The 21,598-nt window shown below is 50.9% G+C and overlaps 2 protein-coding genes across 2 annotated transcripts in view; one reads left to right on the forward strand and one right to left on the reverse strand.

Moving 5' to 3' along the window:
* PPDPFL (pancreatic progenitor cell differentiation and proliferation factor like) overlaps positions 1 to 21,598 on the forward strand; it is a 158,030-nt gene that overhangs the window by 110,019 nt on the left and 26,413 nt on the right. The window lies entirely within an intron of this gene.
* On the reverse strand, positions 5,814 to 8,754 carry SNAI2 (snail family transcriptional repressor 2). The gene is made up of 3 exons (XM_030859786.2): positions 8,676 to 8,754; positions 7,442 to 7,987; positions 5,814 to 6,516 (listed from the first exon to the last, which is right to left on the reverse strand). Exons 1-3 carry the CDS (start codon positions 8,752 to 8,754, stop codon positions 6,335 to 6,337), a joined length of 807 nt encoding a protein of 268 aa, XP_030715646.1. The 3' UTR covers positions 5,814 to 6,334.

Below are 21,598 nucleotides of genomic sequence, written 5' to 3' on the forward strand. Positions count from 1 at the left end.
AAGTCAAATACTTTTCAAAGATACAAGGTAATCAGGCAGGAAACGCCTCCGCAGCTGCTCCCCGAGGTGGCCACGGGCATCCCGGGAGGAGGCCCGGGGAGCTGCCGGGTGCTGAGGGCGCCCAGGCTGGACCACACCTCTGGGTCCTGGGGGCCACCCCCAGGCCAGCCTTGCCAGTGTGGTTGCTTTTCTCCCTTCGGGGTGAAAGCACAGTTAGAAGCCTCTCTGCAGAGAGCAGGGCCCAGCCTTGGGGTGTGAGCGGAAGGAGCCGGTGTGTGCTTCTGGGCCCAAAGGTGGAGGAGGACTGAAGCCATAGTCAGAGCGTTAGAGCGTCACTCGCTGTGCAGATCAGGCGGCAGGTGGGTGGTATGGGCAGGGCGGCCGGGAGGAGAGGCGCCGCTTCCGTGGACGTCGTCTGCCGTCCTCAGCTTGTGCGGGGAGCGGGCGGGCCGGGAGCTGAGCGTGGTCACAGCCCGGCTCCTCGGGGTGAGCTTCCAGGATCAGCCTCGTGTCCATCACCTGGAAGCTGGCTCGAAATGCTCAGGCCCGCTCCCGACGCCCCACTGAGACCCAGGGTGACCCCCAGCACACGGAGGTCTGACAGGTGGGGGCTCCGATGGACCTCGGGGCCTGCAGCTCCGCGAGATTGTGCGGCCCGAGCGGTGGCCTCTTTCACCGTCTTTTCTGCCGGATCTGAATAAAAGCGCCGCACGCCACCGGAGAGCGCTAACCCTCTACGCGCCTGGTGGGTCGCTCAGACTATAATGACCATTCGCTGTCTTTGTTAAAAGAGTGCCTCGCGATTTCACCTCATTTGAGTCTTTCCTTCCCACTTTTTAGAACCAGCCCTTGCTCCCTCCTGACTACGTAGGGGCACAAGTCCTTCCCTGGGAGGGCGGGTGTGGGGAGGTAAGTTCCAGCCCAGAATAAACGCCTGGAGAAAGTCATCCATCCTTCCCTGCCGCCCTAACTGTCCCTCGGCCACTGTCTAAGAAAACTAGTTAGTGATAACTCGCAAATCGTCTCTACAGGTCATCTTCCCAAGCAACTGGCCGAGAGGGTTATAAGCACAGGAGCCTAATTAAGTGAGGGAGTGCCCAGAACATATAAGCACGCCGTCTCCTGCTGGCAGAAGACCTTCCACTCACGGCTATAAATGCTTAGCCAGCCCCTCTGGGGTCCCGGGACGGGGACGTGGCGGCACGTCCTCCGCTGAAGCGCTCATTGTCTGCGGCCTGGACGAGGGCCGGGGCGGAAGGGTTGCCATGCGCGCTGCTTTTGACGCGCACCCGCCCACAGGGTAGCGATTACTTCCTGGACGCCCGAGGGGCCGGCCCCTCGCTTCGCACATAGCTCTGGCCCTGTGCTCGTGGACACACGTTTCTCCCTGAAAATTAAACCAGAGGGTTTCCCGTCCACCTGTGTCCGTCTCAGGTGAGTGGAATGCTTCTGTTCTCCATCTGCCTCTGGTGAGAAGATAAGAATGGGGCAGAAGCCGTCTCACTGGAGAACCCTTGCTTCCCGTGATGACAGAACACTCACGCGTAAGTGAATTTTGCTCACAGTGTTTCCAGTATCCGAACCAGGGACAACTCCTCGGAAGTGGATCTTGGCCAGAAGAGCCTTAGACTTTGCACAATTATAACTGCCTCATTACCCCCGAGTGTCCACATTTTAGTGGTGAAGGAAATGGTGCTTGACTTGGAAGCCTTTCTCGTCTGGGGGATAAAAGCCGGGGCAAGGAACGTGGGTGTATGAGGGAACGGCCGCGGCCGCCAGAAGATGAAGTGTTAATGGCCCAGGATGGAGGCCAGCTGCCTCTCAGCCCGGGCGAGAGAGGAAACGGGCTTGCGGGGCCCCAGGAGGGCGCAGGGGAGCCGTCGGGGAGCGGGGCCTGCCGGCGGCCCTGGAAGAAAGGGGCCAGCGGGGCTTCTCGAACGGAGCTAGACGTGGTTGGGTAATTCCTGAATTACACCGGCTCCTAAAGGCAGCCCTGCACTGTTTAATCTGGGGGCCACGTCATCTTGGTCTTCTCAGTGGCCTCTGCTGTGTGCCTGCATCGTGGTGGCCGTGGCCTGTGTGGCCCAGCGGGCCCTCCCTCCCCACAAGCAGCGGAAGAAGCAGGGTCTTGGGAGCCGGAAGAATCTGGGTTTGGATTTCAGTTTTGCAGCTCAAGGCCTCTTCTAACCCTGGCTCCATTTTCCAAACTCTCTGAGTTCAGTCTCTTTACCCGTAAAAGACCAGCAGCACCGAGAACCCGTGGCCGTTGGATGTGACCCAGGTGAGGTGGCATCAGGCTCGGGAGCAGGTGTAGCTCAATGCTGAGTAATAGCATCATGGGCTTGACCCTGTGCTGTACAAGGCCTGTCCGTGTCCGGCACTGTCAGTCCTGAGCGGGGATGCTAAGGATCCCGTCCTCTTATACACTTTAGGAAACAGGGCACTGAGGGGTTAAGTAAGTTGCATAAGGACATAAAGCCGATAATACAAACATATATGTTGCTTTTTAAAGCTGGAGCTCTTCCTACTGCACCACCCTGTCTCGTATTATAGGAAACAAATTCCAGACACTGAGTAGGCTTATTAGAACACGTCCCTATTACTAAAACCACAGTTTCCAAAGCTTAGGCTCTCAGAATGTCTATCAAACCTGGTCCATGTGCCCTGCATTTGCCCTTTATCCACTGTTTGGAGCATCCTCCCTACTGGCAGCAGGATGTCATCACTAAGTTAGGAGACACACCAGCATATTTGCTTAGAGGAGCTCTCAAAAATTATCAAGACTCTTTGCAATAAAGGGGAATATGTTAAATTTAGTTTAGATCTGCAGGCTATATGTCACCAATTTCTATTATTTTATTCAATTCATTTATTCATTCAACAAACATGTGTTGATGTCTGTGTTCCAGCAGATGTGCTGGTTACTGGGAATTTATGCTTTAAGATGTTCTGTCTAGGGCTTCCCTGGTGGCACAGTGGTTGAGAGTCCGCCTGCCGATGCAGGGGACACGGGTTCGTGCCCCGGTCCAGGAAGATCCCACGTGCCGCAGAGCAGCTGGGCCCGTGAGCCATGGCTGCTGAGCCTGCGGGTCTGGAGCCTGTGCTCCGCAACGGGAGAGGCCACAACAGTCAGAGGCCCGCGTACCGCAAAAAAAAAAAAAAAAAAAAATTCCTATTCGGGACTCCCCTGGTGGCACAGTGGTTAAGAATCTGCCTGCCAATGCAGGGGACATGGGTCCGATCCCTGGTCCGGGAAGATCCCACATGCCGTGGAGCGATTAAGCCCATGCACCACAACTACTGAGCCCACGTGCCACAACTACTGAAGCCCACACGCCTAGAGCCCGTGCTCCACAACAAGAGAAGCCACCGCAGTGAGAAACCCGCACATCGCAACAAAGAGCAGCCCCCACTCGCCGCAACTAGAGAAAGCCTGCATGCAGCAACAAAGAGCCAACGCAGCCAAAAATAAATAAAAAATTAAATCTTTAAAAAAAAAAAGAACAAAACTGCCACGCAGTGAGATAAGCACCACATCGTAAATGATATAAATCTCTCAGAAAGGGTGAATTTGGAAAAGTATTCAAAGTATGTGACATCTGAGCCACGTCTTATGTATTAGAGGACGTGTAGTCAAAGACCTTGTAAAAATGCTAAAAGATCTAAAAAATGACTGAGCTGTATTTGTAGAAAATCTCAGTGTCTGATTGATGTCCCGTAATTCAAACTCATGTGACCTTAATGAAAGTAGAATATTTAAATCATGAATGAAGTGAGAATGGTGAGGACAAAGCAGAAATATATTGCAAAAATATTACCACTAATGCTTCACTAGGAAATGAAACGAATGAACAGACTTTTCCCTTTAGAAAATTATCTGTTTGCGTTTTGGACACTAAGAAACGACTTGCCTGTAGCTCTACTGATAAGGAAAGGAAAGTGGGCTGATGTGGTTCCTGGGAGGACGAACCAGATGTCTACAGGGATGTGACTCACCCACACGTGTCCCTTGTGGGATATTTCTACATGTTACCTGGCCTGCAAACTTCCAGGTATCATTTGTATGCCATATACACTAACTAAAGCCGTCTTTTTTTGACTTTAGATTGTCCCAGACAAGCTACAAGCCATTTCTTTTACATTTATAAATTGCTCTCCAAATAATTTTGTCTTTGAGATATATATCCTGAGATATTAAAAAATTAAATTGAGGGTTTTTTTTTTTTAGTCACATGCACCCTCCTTATATATGTTGACTAAAATTTAAATGTAACACATAGTGGAATGTGTGTGAACATTAAGGGAATATATTGGTATTGCTAACATCTTTGAGATACTAGTTCTAGCTTTTATTTGCATCACAAGAACATTAGAAGGAAAAATAATTCTCCAAGTTCTGAGCAAACCAGAGAGAAGTGATTAATAGTGAAATAACCACACCACAGGTTTGGAGTTTGGGTTTAAACACACAGCTTGTCACAGTGCCTGCGACACTTGGTTAACATCTTGACTTGTGAGTTCGTCCACGGCGTTTGGTAAGCATGTGCTTGTATGTGGTCTGGCTGGTCCTGCCCTGTTTGATTCAGTGCACGTTGGGTGTGGGTGGTGCCTCTTCAAAATACCATAAAGGGAAACTTAGCTCTGCACCGCTCAGACTGCAGCTTAGCTCATCCCACTAGACGTGGGGTTTCTTTGCACGGTTTAATCTTCCAACTTGTATAATTTATAATAAATCCATTTTTTCCTGATCTTTTCAAGCGGAAGTTCTATTTTTCTTCTTATATATCATTAAATATTTCTTTTAAAATCCTTAAACTGTTCTAGTGGCCTGTGTGACAAGCACTGATTACAACGAGTAATTGTAATCTGATTTCATAAAGCCAAAACAATCAAGTCATCAAGAAGAAAAATTTTTGAAAAATATTCTTGACTATTAATAAGGAGAATATTTTTAGCACTCAGAAAGCATGATTTTTGTTAAAGAGATACTGCTAACAAACTCCCATTAGGACGTGGTCTTTCTGAATGTAACAGTATTATCTTAAGAGTAAAGAAAAAATACTGACCGATTGCTTTGCTATAATCAAACACATAAAACGACACTCACATGCATAATGAACACTATTCACTTTTTCTCTTATTAACAAACGAAACAGTTCTTCATGCAGCTCTTTGGTGGTACTAATCATGAAGTGAGCAAAGTCTCTGAAAGTATACAAACAATAGATTTTAAATCAAAAATGTTTATTGTAAAAAAGAACCTTGAAAATTGTTTTTTAAAAAAGAAACGTGAATTTCACAAGTCTTCAGGTTGTTTATAGGCATTAGCTATAGACAACTTCTCACTTTCATACAAAACTCATTCAATCATATAAAAATAAACACAAATTTACATGGACTCATCAACTATACAATTAATTAAAAAGGCAGTTGCAAAGAGTGCTGTGTGGATTGCATTTCTTGTATGCGTTTAAAATAGTTTAAGTACATCACAGAGTTTCTAAAAATCCTTTGTTGCACTTATTCCCATCGTTAGAAAATCATTAAAATTTAAAAAATTAAAATTTTTAGAAAATCATCAAAAATTCTTTAAAAAAGTATGACATGGAGCATATGCACCAGGAATGTTCAAAGCTAGTCTTTCCCGTCTCCCCCAAGGCACGTATAGTTATTGGCAAAAAAAAAAAAAGAACAAAAACCCCCACTTTTAATACATTCTCCTGTGTTTTTTCTTCTTGTTCTTTCTTCCTCTCTCCCCCCCTCTCTCCCCCTCCCTCCCTCCCTTAAAAACACAGTTTAAAGCATGACCAGTAATCAAAACAGGCTTTAGCTCGAGGATGGTGACCTGACATCAGACACGTAATGAAGTAAACTCGGAATACTTTCTAAGGCACCTGAGATAGGGTCTGGCAGATTCTCCTCCTATAGGAAGTTCTATTACAAATTCCATTACAAGGCAACACTGTTCTTTTCAGTGAAATGATCTGGCAGCGACGTAAATCTTTGAATTCTTTCTTAGTAAGAAAAGATGCACAATGTGCTTTTTGCTTTATCTCTGAAGAGAAAGATTCTTGTCTTTTATCCTCTCCATCTAGCTGTCAGTAAATATATAGTAATTTTAAACTTCACATGGAAAGGATTAACTTGACACACATGGATGCCCGTGCTCTTGAAGCTCTGTGTGTGTGTGTGCGTGTGCGTGTGCGTGTGTGTGTGTGTGTATACATATTCTTTGGTCGGTAAGCACAAGAGAAAATGCCTTTGGACTTTTACTTGTCATTCGGAGGCGGAGTGAAGAAATGCCTTCTGCTTGAGTAAACATGGGTTGTGTCACTCAGTGTGCCACACAGCAGCCCGATTCCTCGTGTTTGTGCAGAAGAGACATTCGGGAGAAGGTTTTGGAGCAGTTCTTGCACTGGTATTTCTTGACGTCCGAGTGTGTCTGCAGATGAGCCCTCAGATTTGACCTGTCTGCAAAGGCCCTGCTGCAGTGAGAGCAGGAGAAAGGCTTCTCCCCTGGGGAGTGGGACGGGGTGGGGGGGCGGGCGGGGGGAGAAAGAAAGACAATCAGTGTTTTCAGAGGAAACGCAAAGCCAGATAACGTTTATGAGCAACCACCACATTTAGAAACAGCCACACTTGGTTCAAACCCTCCAGAACAGATACTTGTTTTAATATCTGGCCCTTTAAGACAAATGTGACTGTTGCATTAAAAAAAAAAAATCAAATTAAAAAAAACTTAAGAATATGATTCCTGCCACCAGTCACGCAGAAATAATTCCTGTCGTCCCAGGGCTTCGCTTGTCAAGGCTCTCTGCTTCAGCAGGTGCAGCTAACGGTCAGCTCCTCCCCAAATTTCCCAACCTTTCCCCTTTTCCCTCCTTTCTTGTATGACAAAGCCTGGATAAACGCCTCGACTCCCTGAAGGGTAATTTTGTGTTAGGAATAGAAAATTCGGCAGCAAAAACAAAACAAAAGCAAACAACGGAAAGCAGTTCAGCTCTAACCATCCAGCTTGCTGTGGGGCGAGAGACAGCACAGCAAGAATGAAACCATCCAAACCCAAAACCCAACGCCTTCATCTCTCTGTCCCCTGATCAATTGACCGGGATAGCGCCGTTTGTGCTTGCTGGCTCTCGGGAGCCATCTCACAGAACACACATTCAAGCACATCTTTCCTGTTTTGCTAACTGATCTTTGAGACCAAACCTCCTGGATCTACTTTCCAAAGTCTAAATGCTTGTTTGCGGTCCCGGGAGCAGAGGGTGTTAGCAAGCAATGGAGCCCTTGGTGCTCTGACGATTTTTCGAGTCGTCAGGCAGTAGCTAAAGATGACCATCCGTCATTAAAGGCGCCGTGTCGCCACTTAATGCAAATCCGACAGCCAGCCCAGAGCTTCCTCCGGTCCGTCAGTAACGTCCCTGACTAGGTTTTCTCTTACCAGTGTGAGTCCTAATGTGCCCTTGAAGTAGCCAGGGTCTGGAGAACGCCTTGCCGCAGATCTTGCAGACACAAGGTAACGTGTGGGTCCGGATGTGCATCTTGAGGGCGCCCAGGCTCACATACTCCTTGTCACAGTATTTGCAGCTGAAAGACTTCCTTGACTGGGCGTCACAGTGCAGCTGCTTGTGTTTGCCCAGCCCAGAGAAGGTCGAATAGGTTTTACTGCATAAACTGCACTGAAACTTTTCAGCTTCGATGGCATGGGGGTCTGAAAGCTTGGATTGTAATCTTTCCTCTTCATCGCTAATGGGGCTTTCGGAGCCGCTGTGGTCCTTGGAAGAGGTGTCAGATGGCGGAGGGGGGCTCACTCGCCCCAAGGATGAGGGGTATCCCGACAGAGGAGAGAGGCCGGTGGGCAGCGGGGCGTGGAAGGGAGCTGCTGTGGTCCACACGGTGATGGGGCTGTAGGCTCCCGAGCTGAGGATCTCCGGCTGGGGGATGACAGGCACGGGGTAGCCCTCATAGAGATACGGGGAGATAATCACTGGGGAGGAGAGAGGAGGGGAGAGGAGAGTGAGCTGAAACGTAGCTTCAAAAACGCACGAAGAATCTGCTTGGCCACACGCGCGGGGCGTGCTTATGAGAAGACAGACTCTGTAAGAGGCGCAGGCGTTGGGAGGACATTTCTTTTCCACCGTTGCTGCTCGCGGCCACTGTCCTTAAGGCACGTCTGTGTCCCCGGCACACTGCGGTCAGCGAGCGCAGCCCAGCGAGGGGAAAACCTACCCACTCTTTTTAGAGATACAGAAAAGCTCTCTTCCATTTTATGCGTGGGCTGGTCGCAGGGCTTACGCCTGTGAGTACAAAGATCGGCGTAAATCACGCCGCTTTCTGCAGGAAAGAAGCCTTATTACATGGGGGAAAAAGCAGTAATTCAACGTTTACGCAGCGCTTCACCCACCCTCCACGTACTCATTATGCAAGTATGTACACGCTTTGGAACAGGACGATGGACGAGCCCAAGGAAGTTCTCCTAGCCAGTTCAGAGTTTGAAAGTTTTGAATTAAACCTGAGCCTGGATGATCAGAGGAATGACCGCTGTTTCGCGACCCTGTTTCGAGGCAAACAGCTCGGTCTCCAGCTCTTTTGTAACAGAAGCTGAGCGGACGCGCGCCCCTGCGTTTACCTATTTATAGATAGATGGAGATGCAGACATCGGGCCCCCCCTTTACCTGTGTGTGTGTCTAGCTCGCTGTAGTTGGGCTTCTTGGAGGCGTTGAAATGCTTCTTGACCAGGAATGAGCGCGGCATCCTGGCGGCGGCGCGGGGCGCGGGGCGCGGGACGCGCGGTCCTACAGCATCGCGGCCCCGGCAGGTGCGCGTGCGGCGCCGCCAGGTCGCGGGCTCCTCGCGGACTGAGCCCGCGGTGGCGGCGGGGAGGCCTTTTTTTCCTCTCTTTTGCGAGAAGGGTCCAATCACAGCCGAGAGGTTCAGATTTCAGCTCCTCCCTCTGGGACAGCTGTGAACAGAGGAAGAATCTGTTGTCAGACTAAGTTATTCTGGTTCCAAACGGGCTGTGCCCCGGATTTCAGTGGAGAGGAAAAAAGTGCTCGAGTCTTTTCAGCAGAAGTCATTTTCCTTCTTGCGCGCTAAGCCGGGCGTCCGTGCTCCGGGCGCGCCGGGTCCGCCTGGCCGGGCCTGGCTTCCAGATGTGGGCTCCGCGCTGGCCGGGGAGGCCGGCCCCCGGGCCCTGGAGAGGTCCGGCTAGCCCGGGGACGGAACAGTTCGCTCCTGGCTTTTGAAAAGGGAAGGTAGCGGCGAGGACAAAGCCCCAGTGAGTGAGCGGCGGGCCCCGTAGGGGGCTTCCCGGGGCCTCGCGCTGAGGATGCGCTTCGCGCCTCGGAGGCTCTGCCGAGCCGGACGCGGCGCTTCCTCGGGAAATGGAGCGGCCGTGTCACCATGTTAGCCTCGGTGCCTGAAAGAAGCGCTTTGTAGCCCCTGAAGGACCCGCGTTCGGGGAGAAGTGGGGGCACCGCAGGGATGAGAGGGAAGGATGGGTGAATCTTAACATCTCCACAAAGATACATCTCTTGTATCTTTTCATGCATCACTATGTTTTTTTATGGAAAAAAAAAAGCCTGAATGGGCCCTTAGAGACAATTGTTTCAAACATTTACCTGCTTTTATATGGTGCTGTTTCTTTCAGTATAAAGCCATCAAACTTCATGTCTGCTGCTCTGCTGCATGGTGCTTTTAAAGAAAGGGTGCTTTCATGAGTACTGCTTGGTTAAGCTTTTAAGCTGGTCTAGTAACCAGCAAAAATACCTTGATTTTGTGTATGGTATTCAATCTGAGAATACGCTAAGGCGGCTCATTGCCAAAATGACATTTCAACCGTATTTTCAAACATCTCTGTCCCTTCCAGGTTTTCTCCCCACCGTTTGCTTAGAGATTAAGGAAGGAACAAATTTGCAATCAGACAACCCTACTCCTGATTCGAACAGGTGCCAGGAGAAAAAAAAGTGAAAAAATAACAGTGTGAAGTCAAGCCTTGTAAGAGGGAAGCGCGTGGCAGGCCGCATAACTTCTTAATCTCGGGGTGAGGCAGCCGTGTGCGGGGCGGGGCGGGCACTCCGGATGCAGGAGCCCATTTTCAATGATCCCCCCCCCTTTTTTTTTCTCTCCCAACAGTCACTAGTTTAAACGCCAGAGAAAGGAATTTAGATGAATCTTTATGTTAGAAGGAGCGGTGTTCGTAGGCGCCAGGAAAACGTGAACATGCCTCAGATTTCTCCACAAACGGTAACCTGGAGGGTCCCTCACAGCACCGTTTCTGAGCCTCTGCTTTGGGGAGGGCTGCTTCAGATCCGGGCCTGGTTTATTGGGGCAGGGGTCCTCCTCGCCCTTCCCAGCCCGTTCCTGCAGAAGCACTTGTGTTAGAGGTGCGACCCCCTCGGGAAAACGCAGATGCCACGTGCTCTCCCGTCCTCACCGAGCTGCAGGTAGAGCCCACGCACAACACTGAGGCTGCGAAGGGCATCCGGTGTTTGTTTGCTGGTAATTACAGCACGAGATAACCTGCTAAAGTTGTGTATTCGAAGAATCCATTTTAAAAGCTGAGCAGCAATTCACTCCGCTAGGAACCCCCTGGAAGCTGGGTTACAGAAGCCTCATCGCGCGGACACCAGGCAGAGTCGGGAAGCGTTCCCGCACCCACTGGCGGGGAGTAGGGGTGTCAAGACCATCTGAGGAGCATCCTTACGCAGGTCTGCGGGCCCCGTGAGGCGGGGCCGCGCTCAGGTGAGTCAGGGCACAGGTGCTCCGCTCACACACCCACCGAGGGGCCAGCGGCGCCAGGCGAGGCAGTGAGGATGGAAGGATGGAGGCGGGCTGCCGGGACCCCCCCCAAAGAACAGGACCCCCTAACAAGGAACCCGCTGCGGGGCTCTGCCACACCTGTGAAAGGTCCCCTCCTGTCGGCCAGCATCTGGCCTCGGTCACTGGCTAAAGGCGCTCTGGCCCAGGCATGGACTCTGGGCTTAAATGTATCACTGGGGCAGCACACACCCAAGTGGGTTTTGTTCTGCAAGAAAGCAGTCCTGGGTGGACGGCTCAGACTCTTGGGAGGAGGAGGAAAGACACTGGGGCTGAGATGTTCCTGGGCCCGCAGTGTGTGTTGGGGGAGCTGGGGGCACATGTCAGCCCTTTGTGGAGCAGACACGTGAGGGGAGAAAGGACGGCCTGGGGGCAGCTTCTAGGCTCCCGGGCCCGACTCCCCCCAGGATCACGGTTCTCCTGGAGGAAGTGGGCCCTTAAAAATACCCCTCCCTGCGACTGAGCCCGCGGGAGGGGCCGCGCCTTCCCTGTGGTCTGTGGGACACGTGGGACCTTGGAAGCCCACGTGATCTAGTTCCTTAATTGTCGGGAAGGCTATTAGGATGGGCCCTGATGTGACTTACCTGACAGTCTCTTCTTTGCTCTGTTTTCTGAAGATGCTGACAGAGGTGACTTGTAGACAGCTTTGTAAAGGACAGGTCTGCGACCCCACGGTAGGGCCAGCCCTTCCCCGCAGGCTCCCCGTGCGGGTGGGACTTCTCCCGGACCCCGTCTTTTCCATGAAAGACACATTCTTGCCTCGCCGGATTGGGGAGTAAATCAGATTCCTGAGGTTTGTTTACTTTGCACAGGGACTCGTGCACACGTAGGTACGTAGGCATGTGGGGCGCAGTGCAGATCGGACTGAGTTTAGGAAACAAGTCCGGCACCAGAGGAAACCACGCTGGGCCGAGGCAGAGAACGGGCTCCGGAGACGGTCGTGTGTCTTCTGGCTTCAGTTTGTGGCCGGCACCCTGGAGCGGGTGGGGGAGGGATAACCTCCCTTGAAAGATACGCAGTCATGGAATGTCGTTGGTTTGACTGTGCTCTCTGGAGAATATGATCGTGCCTAGCTAATTCCTTAACTATTTAGATAGTAACACAGTGGCTGTGATATGGAACTTTGAAGTCTGAATGACAAAGGCGTGAGGCCGCTCCTGGTTCGGCACGTACCTGTGTTTGTACACAGATGTGTATGCATTTGTAGTCCTAATTCATAATTGAACTCAGCTTCAGATAAAGTCAACCAGCCCCTGAAAGAGAAATAAGTATTTCCTTGGGTACCTGGGTATCTCTGTCTGTAAATTATGTTCGATACTCTTCCCTTATTTCTTTTCCAATGATATGGGGACAAATATTTCCCAGTGCAGAAGGGGAGATAATCAGAGTGAGTGTAGGATTCTGCTAATAGGTTCTGAGCTTCATGACATCCTCTGGGGATGTGGAGAAAACTCATGTACACACGTATGTCTGCTCAGCGAGGTCAGCATGAGCCTCTCTCTCTGTGTGTGTGTGTGTGTGTGTGTGTGTGTGTGTGTGTGTGTGTGTGAAGGCAAGCTGTCAGGGTGTGCTGTATGGTGTGATGGCACTCGTTCTTCCTGGGTGTCTCACAGCCGCGGGTTGTGTGTGTGTCCGCCTGGCTCCAATCCGGTGAGGTCAGAAGGGGCGCGCATCTAACACCAAACACAAAACCTTGCTGAACGCGGGAGCAGCTTTTAATGAGATGTATTGAATATTTTGTGTCGAATAACTTGTATGCAGCACCTCGTCTCAAGGCGCCGTTTTCGAGCCCCCTTTACCTCTGGTGGCTGCACTGCAGTTAATGTGCCATTCAAGGTCAAAGACATCCAGGCCCGCAGCGTCCTATCCGTACCTGCGGACGGGGCAGTTAGAGGAGCAGGAAGGACGGCAGAGAGCACGCTGGGGCTCCAGGATCTGTGGGTGCAGAGAGACACCTACTGGTGGAGTTGGGAAGACGCCCGGTTTCCTCTCCAATCGTCCTTTTCCATAATTCTCTGACAAGGCTGCCACCTCGGGGAAGGTGGACGCTTGGTCCGCACACCCAGGGCCTGAACCGAACTTCATTTTGCAGTTGCCCCAATTTCAGGCGAACATTGTTTAAACCCTGCGTTTTTAATCTGTTTTTAATTAACGGTGACGTATTTGTGTTTGTAGAAACGCAGGTGATATTTACAAGCGCACTATGCCGCTTAAAGGATGGTGAGTGAGGGGGGAAGACCTTCATCAGTCTGGGCCGTCGTGAGGAAAGCATCGTATTGGAAACTCAGGGGCACCTCGGATGGTTGTTCGCTGGGCCCCTGATGACCCCCAGGCAGAGGCTCAAAGGCGGGAACGAGCATCCCAGGGCATCAATGGCCACGATGGGGCAGATTCCCACTGTGCGTCCTCCTTCACGGCTGGGCACTCCGCTACCCACCTGGTGTGCTAAGTGGGCGAGACCCTGAGGCCAGGCAGTCTGTGGAGTGGAGGGTGATATACAGGCCGCGGTTCTAGAAGGTTCCATGTGAGCTGCCCACCGTGCTGGGCACTGCACACGCATGGCTCAGTTATTCCCCAAAGTAGCCAGCCCTGCAAGGGCAAGTGAGGAGTTGGAGATGCAGGGGTCAGGTCACACTGCTACTAGGGAACTGGGGTGGGGGGGGGGGCACTCATCTCTAATGTGCTTAAGTTCAAGCCCTACCTATTCCACTGCTCGGTTGTAACCATTTCTATCACAGGACTGAGTCAGAGCACGAAGAGTGTCTTCCCACAGTCTTCCTCCCTAGGGAATGTTTATAATCTTCCTATTTATCATCTTCCTGTGTCCGTTCCACCCACCACAGTCTGCGCTGTGCGTCTCCCTTTTTTCCTAAGTAACACCGGGGGCACAGTTGCTTCATTTCAAACTTGATATCATTTACCCCAGGCCTTGGGTGTGGCTTCTGGGAAGACATTGGACCAGAGTCCTGAGCACTTAGCTAAGGAGCTGCCGTGGTCTTTCCCCAAAAGGAGACAACACTGATCGTCATTCTTATCCTATAAGCACCACGTGGCTTTCAAAACTGGAAGTGACTGGAAGGGACTCCAGTCTTTAATGGGACTTTGTTGGGGAAATAAGCCCACCCGTAAAGAAACAGTGTTTCCGGCTATAATGGGGGTGCCCCACAGCCGGGAAGTCCTCTTTCTCTCCGTAAGTGTGCGCGCACGGGAGTGACACGCCCGCCTTGCCCCCAGCGTGGGGCGCTGCCGTGTCGTGGACATGGCTTGCTTGTATACGTGTGGGCAGGTTGGTCTGCACCCGCTTACTAGAAGGACTGAGGTGCTTCCTCGGGGACAACAGGGAGCCGGGCTCCCAGTGGGAGCCTGTAAGAAACCCTGGGTCCCCGGGGAGGCTTCTGACCACAGCCCAGGGCCAGCCAGGCCGCAGGAGAAGTGGGGGAGCCTGGTGGGTGGACCTGGAGAGGGACGGACTGGGAGGCCCCGGGCTCCTGAGGGAGGCGGAGTTGCTCCGGACCCCCCAGCGCAGAGCAGTTGAGGAGGTGTGAGCCCCGCTCCCGGGTCTGGCCGAGGACCCCACGGTGTCCACGCCTGATGGGGTCTGGGCGCCGGCTCCAGTGGGGGCCCGGTGGGAGTGCAGGCGCAGCTGGGGAACGAGGGTCTACTGGCTCTGGGGGCTGAAGTTGTCCCCAGCAGAGGCGGCGGCGAACAGACAGGCTCGGGGAGCCAGAGGGGGAGCGCCCCGAGTCCCCTGGGCACCCACCCTGGCCCCGCAGAGCACACAGTAGGTCCGCAGGATGCCTTCCAGGTGCTCAGGTCCTGGATCAGTGCCGGTATCACTGACATACTGAGCAGGGAGGGGGCAGTATGTGAGTGTCGCTGCCCGCCCGCGCCTGTGCCCAGATGCCCTGGCTTAGCCCCGGACCCGAGTCGCCCAGACATCCACCTGGATATTCACGCCAAATCCTTTCAAAGAGCAGACTTTTCAAGACGATTAGGGAAGCGAAGTCTAAATCACGCTCTGCTTATGATTTTCTCCCTTAATCGAGATCTGGGCCCACCTCCCGGCGAGCCATTTCCCAGAAACACGCGTCTGTCAGATCACGCGGTTGACACGAGGGTCCCGCCAGCTTCCCTGACACCTGTCCTCTGCGCCAGGACGGTGGCCGTCGCCAGCCAGGAAGACCCGGGCACACTGTTTGCAAGCCCCTGGGAAAGACACGTAGAGCCTTGTGGGCACTTGGGTCCACTGCTGACCAGCTAGTTTGCCCGGAGGGAAACCTCATTTCATATGCGGTGATTTTTTCAAAGTAGACATTTTCTTAAGTTATACCTGTTTCAAAAGAAACACACACATACCACGGGCAGAGCAATCTTTTCTAAACGTGCTCTGTGACCTGCGTTTAAAAGTAAAAGTCTTATCCTGAAGCCAGCATCATAATGGTGCTCCCTCCTCACCTTCAGACCTCGGGTGGAAACCTCTCGCTGGCGCTACGGAGTGACCGGTCCCCGTCGCCCACTGCCAGGGCAGGTGGTGGTCCAGTTCACGGGCAGCAGGAGAGCGTTAGCATCTATTATTAACTAGTATTAACACTGAAGCCTCCTTACTGCGACTCTGCCGCGGCTAGAGACCAACAGCTGATTGAAGAAGCCTAAGGCCTCTTAGAAGCCGGGTGGGTGGGGTTCTGCCCTCCACCCCCTGGGCAGCCACACGGACCCGGACTCTACGGGGGGGACACATCACGAGGCAGAGGCACTGCGCAACCATCTAAGGTGATTATGGGTGGACGTCAAGGGCGTGAGAGCAATCCCGAGACGCCACGTTGTCTCGAACCTTTGGAATTCTGTTGTTGATGCTGAGTGATGACCCAGACCAGGAGCTGTGCTTCGGAAAGGATGACGGGAACTGAGGCTAGAGAGGAAGATGAGGCGGAGACTCAGCGTCAGGGCAGAGCCTCGGGGATGGGGGGCCGCGCGCGCCCTCTGACTCTGGCCGGGAAGGCGAGGAGAGGTGTGAACCTTCTCAGCCTCACAGGGGATGAGGTCTGACACTACTGCTTCCTGGGGTAAAGCCCTGGCGGCAGCCTCCACAGCGCTGGGGGACAGGCCACCTTCTGCTGGGAAACGTAAGCCAGCAGCCTTTGCAGACTCTCCTCGAAAGCCGCTAAAGGCGTCAAAGTAGAAAGAAGGAACCGTTCTCTACTTCCAGGCTCTGGTGAAATCAGTGTCCTGGCCTCTGCTGCCTTCTCCGTCCCGGAAGCGGTCCAGTTTAATGCCTCTGCGTGGGCATCCCCTGCACATTTAATGTTGCTTTCATCCTTCCGCTCGCGCACATCAGGACAGATGTCCCCGTGCTTCGCGGAGACTGTGGGAAACAGCAGGTCCCACTTAAAATGGCAAATGCATCCTCCACCCCAGGAGGGGCCCTCACTCGTGGAAAGGGGAGGACAGAAGGCACAGGATGCCTTGGTTTCAGTAGTTTTAGACCAAAGTGCAAAGGGAGACTTGGATCCCACACGCTGGAACATCCTCCACCTGGGGGAGAACTTACACAAGAAGGACCACAGTTCAACCTGGTTCCCCCGACGCTCGGTTTTCTCTCTGTGGTCGACTGAAAGGTGGCTCCCCTTGGCTCTAAGCTGCATTGGGGGAGCTCTGGAAACGGCCTGGTGGGTCTCCCCAGTCGGTGATACTCCCTGGTGTCAGCGAACGTGGGGATGAGGGTGGTCGCAGAGGTGTGGGCGTGGTCCCGCTTCCCGCCACAGAGCACCCGACAAACCTGCGCCTTTACAGGAACAGCCACTGGCCACGTGAGCCGGGGCGCATCCTCCCATCGACGGGACCCCCTCCGCCCAGTCCCTCCTGGGGGGACCGTCGGGCACCTGCAACCGTGCTGACTTCCCCGGGTACAGCACAATTCTCCCTCGTTTCCAAGATGAGGGTCAGCGTTTGTCAAGTTGCAGTAAGGAAGAAAAAGGACACAGGTCCCTGGGAGCCACGATCTTTAAACACACAGGCTGAGGCGGGGCGCCCTGGAACGGGAGGGCTCAGAGCCAGTGGTCCACGTCGTTCCCACGACACGGATCCGAGCCACCCGTGTGTCAGGATAGAGACTCTGCACTGGAGGAAGATCACCCTGAGCCCCAGGAAGGCCCTGACTTGACACAACAATGTTGAAAATCAACATGGGTGACGCCCCAGGATTAAGTGTCGGACGGAAGGGGTGGGTGCCGTGCATGGAAGGTCCCCAGGACACAGAGCCCAGGGAGGCCTTCCCTGGAGGAGCCGGGGGGTGGGACCCCTCCCACAGGGAGTGGAAACCCAGCCACTGAAGGGCGGTACAGGGAACTTGAACGCACCGCTCAGCTGATGGCAGAGAACAAGTTTGGAAGCTGTGTACTGTGTGTTGTCTTCTGAGGGTGGGATTTTGCTGCTTTTTTTTTCCTTTCTTTGTACTTGGAATAGAAATGTTGGCTACTTCCATCAGAAGTGAGTCAATGGATTCCAAAGTGAACTAAAAAATAATAATCTGGAAATTATAGGAAATGCTGTGCTCATCACCGTCATTTTCCCATGAGAACACGTGAATTGGTATGTTTTCAGGCGATTTCACCAGATACACCCACAATCAGCTCAGGCAGATGAACCGTTCAAACGAAGTATCAGCGTGACCGCTGGCACGTTAGGGTGAGGAGAGGCTCAGTTTTTGACTTGAAAAGGACGATTAAAGACGATTCATTATAACCCTTTGTTTTTAGGGGGATTATATTTTCTTAAGCTGTGTCAGCCTGGGGAGAAAAAGGGGTTTGAACAGAAGCACTTGAAGAGCGGTTCTCCTGCTTTGTCTCTCAAGCTATGTAGACAGGCTTCCTCTTGGAGAGCCCAGCTCCTGCCCAGAGTCCTGGGACGCCTTCTTGCGTCTCTGTCTTGGTGGCCATGTCCATGCCTCCAGTGACCACGCCTGCAGGTTGTGGAAGATATGGTGAAACTCCCTGGATGCCCCCGGCTCCCCTCCTGTCCGAGCCAGACGCGTCCCATTAGACGGCATCCAGCCTCCTCCAGTCCCAGTCCCGAACCTGGCCTCGTCTCCGCTGCGCAGACGACACAGCACTGGACGCAGCAGCCCCGGGCCTGGGGTTCCCCGCAGCCTCCCGTTTTCCATGCCCTTGACCCAGGCCGGAGAGGTGAGGGCGCGGGTGCTGCTCAGAGGACAAGCAGCTGACACACGCAGTGCCCAGCGCCAGATGTCCTTTCCTCCAGCGCACTGCACCGGCGCCTGCAGGTTCGCATCCTTCAGTTCTCTGTTCCCTGGAGGCTTCTTGTCCTTGATGCAAACAGACACCTGGAGGCATCCCTCCTGCCAGCAGGCAACTCCTGGTGATTGAGTGCCAAGATGGACAGAGCCCAGGGCCCTGAATCCCGCCTGCCGTCCCTCCTTCCTTCCTTCCCTCCTCCCTCTATCCCTCCCTATCTTTCCTTCCTTCCTTCCTTCTTTCTTTTTTCTTCCTTCCTTCCTTTCTTTTTCTTTCTTTCCTTCTTTCTTTCCTTCCTTCCTTCTTTCTTTCTTTCTCTCTTTCTCTTTCTTTCTTTCTTCCTTCCTTCCTTTCTTTCTTTCTTTCCCTTCCTCCCTCTCTCCCTTCCTTCCTTCCTTCTTTCCTTCCTTCCTTCCTTCCTTCCTTCCTTCCTTCCTTCCCTCCTTGCTTCCTTCCTTCCTTCCCTCTTCCCTCCATCCCTCCCTATCTCTCTCCCCTTCTCCCTTTCTTTCTTTCTCTTTCTTTCTTCCTTCCTTTCCTTCCTTCCTTCTTTCATTCTTTCTCTTTCTTTCTTATGGATTTTATATCCTTATAAGAACCTGTGTATATATACATGCATATGTATCCTTTTTTTTAATAAGCACTTACTGAGTGCCTACCTTTAGCCAAGAACTGCACTAACTATATTTGTGAATCTTATTTAAATCTCCTAACAACTCTCTAGGACGGGTATATTTTACTACTTCACAGCTGATGACATTGAGAACTAGACTTCATACACATGGCCGCTGTTTAAGTCTACTGGTTTGTATATTGCATGTTAGCAGAACGACCATTTATTGACCTCCAAGTATTTGGAAATCAGACAATAATAGCCCTCATGCAGACTGGGGTAACTGTGTTTGGTTAAGCGTGTAATAAAGGGTAATATGACCCAGCCTGAGTGCCCATTAAATGATGCAGTTTTTGAGTTCAAAAATGACTGCGGACTCTGAAGTTCAGTAGGTCTGGATCTGAATAGTGACTAGTGTACATACTAGCTGAGTGGCCTCGAGCTAGTTGTTTAATTCCCATTTACTCTTTGGTGAAATGGGAATATTGATGATTCTCTCTCAGAGTTGTTGTAAGGACTTGAGATGGTGCAGGTAAGGTGCTCACACAGTATTCAGCACATAGCAGTAATAACGAGGAAGGTCCTTTATTAAGTGGTTACCATGAGCTAGATATTGTGGAAGCCATTCAGCAGGTTTTATTTTGGTGAACCCTCTCCTAATCCCTTTAATCTCATCCTGATAAAGTCAGGATAAAACCCATTTTGCACATGGGTTGCCCAACAACCCATTGGTCCCGTAGGCAAGACTCGAATCCAGTTAGTCTGGCATGCCCTATGCTTCTCCTACCGTGAGACCTGCTACGGAGCAGTCGAATGAACAACCACTGCTGTTGTTAGAGCTCACAGTGCAGCACGCTTAAAAATGACATCACTTTTTGTTATAAAAACATTTTTAAAAGGAACTACTCTGGCCGTTCAAAAATCCAGCAACAGCAGTTTTGTTTTAGAAACACGATCATTGACCTTTTGGTGCCGTGACTCTAGGGTGACCCTGGGTTCCTTTTGGTTTTGTTTTGTTCTGTTTTGAAGCATCTTCTGACAGGCTGTGGTAGAAGTAATTCTGGGGCTTCTTTTAAATAAGGTCCTGCCTCCACTCCTACCGCCTTGGGTTCTCAGGTTGGTGTTTTTCTTACTGCACAAGAGGGCAGTGGATCTGAGCCAAGGAAAGCTATGGAGACCTCTGTCATTTCCCAGCCAAATCTGAACAGTACAGTAGATCCTTGTTACGACATGACTCATCCATGGATTTGGATATATTGCTGGTCAAGCTAAGTCTTCCAAACATAACAACGATACCTGCCAACGTCTCAAATAATACGGTTAGTCTATGATTCAATTATTAGTCCTATTTATTGGGGCTGGAGGTGTGACAGCCCTGAATGCATTGTTGGAATAGAGTTTCTTACACTGTAATAAATAAGGTGGAGGGGGTAAGGGAGGGATAAATTTAATTTCCCCTTTGCTCTAACTTTCAAGGATGGAATTTATACTTTCTACATGAAGAGGTGTGTGGGGCTTTAGAAAGCTTGATGGATATATTAGTTCCTTACTGATTCAACGACTATGGCTTAGATGGCCAACATGTGCAGGGCCAGGTGTGAACAGTGGGGAGCAGAGAGCAGAGCTGATGGATCCCTGATCTCATGGGGCTTACGGTTTAGAGGGGGAGGGGTATCTCTTGCCCCTAAAGCATGAACTACAGATGAGGGCAGTTGTGGTGGGTGAAGGATGCTACAAGATTATTTAGCAGGAAATCAGATCTTCTTGGGAGTCGAGATACTTCTCTGCTGAGGTGATGTTTGAACTGAGTTCAGAGGGTTGAGGGGTGCCAGCTAAGTGAGACAGGGAAGGGGAGGAGGACATTCTGGAAGGACTAATAAGTGGCAGGGAGCAGACTGAACATCCAAAAACCAAAAGAGGCCCCTGTGTTGGAGGAAGGGACAGAAGAAAAAGCTGCAGATGAGGCCGAGTCTAGGGCCATTGTCCTGAAAGGATCTGTATTCTGAGATAAATGGTACGGCATTGGAGGAAAATTTGTGTGTAAGTATGTATGTTGACATTTCAATAAACTATAAAATGGTCTTATGTTTAGAAATAAGCCACCTTTCCAGCAGGCTAGCTTGATTAAAAATAAAAAGTAAAAGCCACCACCCCGACTTCTCTCTTCCACCTGTGCTTGTTTCTCTGTGTTGTTGGACATTCTGTCTGTGAGAGATGTCTTCCCAGCATCACTCATTGAAGAGGCTGTTCTTACCCCATTGTACATTCTTGGTTTCTCTTTCATAAATTAATTGACCATATATGCATGTGTTTATTTCTGGACTCTTTACTCTGTTCCATTGATATATATGTCTGTTTTTTTATGCCAATACCATGTTGTTTTGATTACTATATATCTAGAATATAGTTTGAAATCAAGGAGTGTGATACTGCAAGCTTTGTTCTTCTTTCTCAGGATTGCTTTAGCTATTCAGTGTCTTTTGTGGTTCCATACAAAATTTACAATTGCTTTTTCTCTTCCTGTGAAGAAAGCCATTGGAATTTTGATATTAATTGCACCGAATCTATAGATTGCTTTGGATAATATGGGCATTTTAACAGTATTAATTCTCCTAATCCATGGACATGGAATGTCTTTCAATTTCTTTCATCAGTGTCTTATAGTTCTCATTGTACAGCTCTTTTACCTTGTTAGTTAAACTTATTCCCAGATATTTTATTCTTTTCAATGCAATTCATCTACTCTAGTTTGAATGGCATTCATGCTGTGCATGTAATTCTATGTTGACAGGTTTTTTTTCTCTCTCTTTTTTAGTAACTTACAGTTGTCTTTTTTGTTTGTTTGTTTACTAATCAGATAGAGAGAAATAAACACCTGTGGTGTTGTTTATATTTTTAATACATCAAGCTAAACATA

This window comes from Globicephala melas, chromosome 17 (assembly GCF_963455315.2).
Source record: "Globicephala melas chromosome 17, mGloMel1.2, whole genome shotgun sequence".
In the NCBI taxonomy this organism is placed as follows: Eukaryota; Metazoa; Chordata; class Mammalia; order Artiodactyla; family Delphinidae; genus Globicephala; species Globicephala melas.